Genomic DNA, 6060 nt, shown 5'->3' with positions numbered 1-6060 from the left:
GTGTGTGTGTGTCTGTGTGTGTGTGTCTGTGTGTGTGTGTGTGTCTGTGTGTGTAGTGAGTGCAGAGTGTCTTAAATCTGTGAGGGGGTGCATGTGTGAGTGTGGGAGTGTGTGTGTCTATAAGGGTGTGTCGGTGTGTCTGTGTGCGCGTCTGTGTGTACCTGTGTCGGTGTGTATGTGAGAGTGTGTGATTTTTAACTTTGTACACCCCAGTCCAACACCGGCATCTCCAAATCATAACATCGGGAAGGCATTGAGCACCTTGAGACTTGCCATCGGGAAAAAAATGGAAGCCAGGCGAAAACAGTGAAAGGAGCGTGCTGCTACACCAATATCCCACTCATCCCTTCCCATGACCATCACCTGCCCCAAGGGTAACAAAGCCTGCAGTAGCTGTATTGGTCTGTACAGCCACCTAGAGACTCATCCTGAGAGTGGAAGAGAGGCATCCTTGTCTCTGAGGGACTGCCGATGATGATTGATAGAACAAGGTAGATCATAACAGAAATGTAAGAAGCAAGCAAAGCTTTTCATATCAATAATAGTAGTCTCAGAATGGTTTGAAGAGTAGGGAGAGGGCAAAATCGACTTGGTGCTGAGAGCTATATTGCCTTCACGGAAGTCTATATACCTGGTGAATGTTCAGAATATGCCGAGTATGTTGTATGTAGGGAAGTCTTTGAATAATAATCCAAAAGCCAAGATCTCATACATACCAAACAACTAAGTGATAATTCATGACACGTTGTGGAATAAAGAGGGGGTGAATATGCTGGGAGCAAAATAGTGGTTGGTGACTCATCAGTGAAACTTGGGATTGAAGCTGGAGGAGGTGGAATGGGAAAATGAGTGTTACTTCTTAGGAACTAAGCTGAGTGGGCTGGTTGCTGAGATCAGCAACTGAAATTGTCGATTTGGAAGGGTCAATGCTGGCTGCTGTGGAGGGTCCAGATGTACGACACATTGTACACTTCCTGTTCTTTGTCCTTAGAGGATAAAGATAGCCAGGTGAGGACACTGCACTGGGCCAACAGTCAGTCTGATTATGAAGTGCCAAGTACTGGTCTGTATGTTCACTGTGAAGCCTAGAAGAATAGTTTCAAATAAAGCATTCTTGTGTGTGGAAAGCCATACTGATTCACCTGTCTCTACTGTCTCCCCCTCTATCCTCAAAAAAATGGGTGCTGTAGCATCCAGATTTTAGTGTGTTTTAAAATACTTCCTGTGTCTGATGTCACGTAATCTAGGTTAAAGGTGACCAAACATCTGGTCTTCTGAGCAGCAAAGGCACATCCTGAATATGTAGGAAGCCAGCAACTGAAAACAAAAAACACTGGAAATAGTTTCTCAGATTGCGATGGTATCTCTTTTGGAAAAGCTAAATTATGTTTTCTTTTCTAAAGTTGGGCCATTTCATGATCAGATGTCCAATGTCCATGAAAGCTCTAAAACTAAAATGTTACCGATGTTTTTAGAGACAATTAAAATATGCGATGTTAAATATTTTACTAAATATTTTGGAAGGATTTTCAAGGCATGTACTGAGTTTACTACAAGGACAGATTTATGGAGAATGCATGAAATACATTGATAAATAGAAGCAAAATAAGAGAAGCCATTCTCAATCCTTAACTGAAACCAAGTGCACAATATAACCACAATTTAGCTTTTGCGAAACCCTGATTGCTGCTACTGGCCCCTCATGGTATCTGCCACCTCTGCCAGTATATGGTTCAGAGAAAGGATTGTTGGAAGTATTCACTGCCACCAATCCTCCTTTGACTATACTTTGCCTAGAACCTACCTCATGATCAATTGTAGAGGTGTCCTTACAAAAAAGCACTTTTCAATATGGTTCATGGTATGACAGCAACAAGAACAGTTATATTACTGGTCAGGCATAATTACTAGGATTCTCAAAAGTATGACAAATTCATCAGCTCCCTACTATGACAAGTGTAGAACTCACTATATTCACCCACAGGTTGTGTATGACATCAATAGATTGGCTGGAGCTCAATGTAACATGAACATTAATTCCATCAACATTAATAATAAAACCGTGGTTTTGCTGAAAATTGGAAGCTATATAAGTATATGTACTCCTGCGTAATGTTTGGTACTATCTTCATCATATTTTGAGTACAAGTTACTTTGGGTCAGCTACTAGTACTCAGGAAATTGAGGGTTCAGATTCCTATTCCAAGATTTGAGCCCATAATCGAGACTCATATTTACTGAAAAACAGACCAACACTGGCCCAAATCCTTGGGTCATTGGATGTGGTATGCATGTTGGACCCTGTGGAAGTTCTAAAGTACAGACATATGTACAGGTATCAGACTCTAAGGTCAGAGTGGAGGTTGAGGAGAGATATATGGGAATTACCTACATATTCAAGAATACTCAGGCTGTTTAATACTTGAGAAATTAGATCAGATCAGATTAGATTCCCTACTGTATGGACAAAGACTCTTTGGCCCAACAAGTCCACATCGACCCTCTGAAGAGTAACCTACCCATTCCCCTACCCTATATTTACCCCTGACTAATGCACCTAACACTAATTTTGCACAGCCAATTCACCTGGCCTGCAGATCTTTGGATTATGGGAGGAAACTGGAGCACCCGGAGGAAACCCACACAGACACGGGGAGAATGTGCAAACTCCACACAGATAGTTGCCTGAGGTGGGAATTGAACCTGGATAGCTAGTGCTGTGAGGCAGCAGTGCTGATCACTGAGCCACCGTGCCGCCCACGTTATCAATTACAGAATCCTAATCATTTACCTCATTCCTATCTATGAGGTGTAGCTTTGATAAATTTTCGGGTGGTTTATTTACTCAAACAATCACAGCTATACTTTGAAAAATATTTCAGGCTAGTCCAATACTTTTGAGACAAAATGAAAATGTGATCATGGAATTTCACTTCATATAGGTGACTTCCAGCCAGCTTAGCTCATCCTGCAATGGATACATAATACTGCTTATATTTTGATTATTTAACTAAATAAAACAATAATGAACAGTATATAAAATAGATTTTGTTTTTTTCCATAGATTTCCAGAATCTGCTGTATCCGTCCTAAAGAATGGACATCTTCGAGAAAGGCTTCTTCAGTCTTTGTTCCTTGACAAACTTTATTGGGAAAGTCAAGGAGGCCGCAGAGGAATTGAGAAACTGATTGATGTGATTGAAAGGAGAGCAATGATTTTTCTTACTTATATTAATGCACATGGATTCAAGGTGCTCCCGATGAATGAGTAATTGTCTGCACTATTGATTAATATCAGTTATCAATTATAACAATTGATATCAAGTATCAGTTACAATATAGGTTCATGCCTCAATCTTGGTGCTTTCTTGCTGTTACGAATTTTCTCTATTAATTTCATCAAACACAAACTTTATATGACAGAAGTACTTACAGTCATCAAATGGTATGACTGATGTTTAAGAGACAACATGAGTTGAAGCAACTCATAAATTATTTACCAGCAAAACTGCCTAAGGAGGAAAGTAACTCTAGGAAAGTGTTTTCAAACACTAAATACTGAAGAAATAAATTTATCAAAGTATGCTTAATCTTTATGAAGTTGGGTTTTCTTGCCCGACGAGGTGATGTGATGTTCAGGCCTGAATTAATTGGCTTTTTCCACAACAACGTCTCAATCAGTTAGTTTACCAGAGAGGTATGTGACTAGTGATTGCTTGCAGGGGGCTCTGAGATTACACCTCCTTTAAAGAATGCACAGATACTCCTCATTAGTCATCTATGGTAGACAAGCAGACCTGAGCTCTTGCGCTACTGTTAGATTTAGAATTTGGATATAGGTAAAGAATCAAGAACATATAAATGTTGCCTAACTGAAATAAGAGCAGGAAATGCTAGCAACACAGTAGATCAGTCAGTATCCGAGGAGAGAACAATAAATTGTATGCAATAGGCACTGTATAATCGTAAATCTTTTTATCAACCACCTGCAGCATGTTCCCAGCATGTTTAACTCAAACTGATGTTTGTTTCTTTTGGGTAAATCTAAGGAGGAGTTAGACAGATTTTTTAAATTAGTCATGGATTTAAGGGTAATGGGCAGTAGGCAGGAAAGTGGAGTTGAGGCTGAGATGAAAGTATACGAAATAAGGTAGGTGAACTTGCAGTGTGGGTTGGTACCTGGGACTTCGATGTTGTGGCTATTACGGAGACATGGGTAGAACAGGGACAGGATTGGCTGTTGCAGGTTCCAGGGGTTAAATGTTTTAGTAGGGTCAGAGGTGGGGGTAAAAGAGGGGGAGGTGTGGCATTGCTTGTGAAAGATCGTATTACAGCGGTGGAAAGGACGATGGATGAAGACTCGCCATCTGAGGTAGTTTGGGCCGAGGTTAGGAATAGGAAAGGTGAGGTCACCCTGTTAGGAGTTTTTTACAGGCCTCCTAATAGTCCTGGAAACGTAGAAGAAAGGATTGCGAGGATGATTCAAGAGAAGAGTGAAAGTAATGGAAAGCTATAGCGCGAGTTCGTTAGATGGGTCGGTGTTTGTTCAATGTGTGCAGGAGAGTTTCCTGACACAATATGTCGATAGGCCAACAAGAGGGGAGCCATACTGGATTTGGTTCTGGGGAACGAACCAGACCAGGTGGTAGAATTAGAGGTAGGTGAGCACATTGGGGACAGTGACCACAATTCGGTGACTTTTACTCTAGTGATGGAGAGGGATAAGTGTGCACTGCAGGGCAAGAGTTATAGCTGGGGGCAGGGAAATTATGATGCGGTGAGGCATGACTTAGGATGTGTGGCTTGGAAAAGTAGGCTTCAAGGGAAGGGCGTAATTGATATGTGGAGCTTTTTCAAGGGGCAACTATTGAGTGTCCTTGATAAGTATGTGCCCGTCAGGCAGGGAGGAAAGGGTCGTGTGAGGGAGCCGTGGTTTAATAAGGAATTGAAATCCCTTGTTAAATAGAAGAGGGCGGCCTATGTAAAGATGAGGCGTGAAGGTTCAATTGGGGCGATTAAGAGTTATAAGGTAGCCAGGAAGGACCTGAAGAGAGAACTAAGAGCAGCAAGGAGGGGACATGAAAGGTCCTTAGTTGGTAGGATTAGGGAAAACCCTAAGGCTTTCTATAGGTATGTCAGGAATAAAAGAATGACTAGGGTAGAAATAGGTCCAGTCAAGGATAGTAGTGGGAAGTTGCGTGTGGAGGCGGAAGAGATTGGGGAGACACTGAATGAATACTTTTCGTCAGGATCCAATCAGGAACAGGACATTGTTGTCAATGTGAGTACTGAGTCACAATTAAGTAGAATGGATGGCTTTGAGGTATGTAGAGAAGAGGTGTTGGAAATCCTGGAAAAGCTGAAAATAGATAAGTCCCCTGGGCCTGATGGCACTTATCCTAGGATTCTCTGGGAAGCAAGGGAGGAGATTGCAGAGCCATTGGCCTTAATTTTTATGTCCTCAGATGGGAAGGCTCTCTGCTGGAAACCTTTATTCACTGTACAAATCAGGCTCAGGATTCTCGGGATCTTTCTCCTATTTTAACAATAGACCTGAGAAAGGAACCCATTGTTGCTTTCCCTTCAGGTCCATGAAGTGAGAGAAGCTGGAGTCAAACAAGACCAGCAACTACATTTTAATGTTTTATACAATGTATAAATTTGTGGGACAGGTGAATTAGAACCTCTTCAAAACCTCTTTCTACAAGTTATCTGTGTATTAGGATCAATTCCTTTGGTTCCTGGAAGTGACTCCCACTGCTTGAGATTTCCCATTCATCTATTTGGATGTCTGTTGCTGTTTGGCACTCCCACTGATCTCCCCAAATTTTAGATGGCAAACTGGCATGGGGCATGCAGGGGTTAAAATTGCTATTTAGGGGACAGTTTGCAAACCACCTCAGTTGCACAAATTTGAGCGGCACTGTGGCTCAGTGGTTAGCACTGGTACCTCTCAGTGCAGGGATCTGGGTTTGATTCCACCCTCAGGTGACTGCCTGTATGGAGTTTACACATTCTCCCTGTCTCTGTGTGGGTTTCCTCCCACAGTCTGAAGATGTG

General features: G+C 41.9%; 1 protein-coding gene across 1 annotated transcript in view; it reads left to right on the top strand.

Moving 5' to 3' along the window:
- LOC122539305 (Golgi-associated kinase 1B-like) overlaps positions 1-3813 on the top strand; it is a 39797-nt gene extending 35984 nt beyond the window's left edge. The window contains exon 4 of the mRNA XM_043674001.1: positions 3065-3813. Within this exon, the coding sequence (XP_043529936.1) occupies positions 3065-3272 (208 nt within the window). The 3' untranslated portion in view covers positions 3273-3813. The remainder of the gene's footprint in view (positions 1-3064) is intronic.
- Positions 3814-6060: the final 2247 nt, after the last annotated feature.

This window comes from Chiloscyllium plagiosum, chromosome 32 (genome assembly GCF_004010195.1).
Source record: "Chiloscyllium plagiosum isolate BGI_BamShark_2017 chromosome 32, ASM401019v2, whole genome shotgun sequence".
NCBI lineage: Eukaryota > Metazoa > Chordata > Chondrichthyes > Orectolobiformes > Hemiscylliidae > Chiloscyllium > Chiloscyllium plagiosum.
The sequence above is the reverse complement of the archived record's forward strand: the minus strand, read 5'-3'. Positions and strand labels throughout refer to the sequence as shown.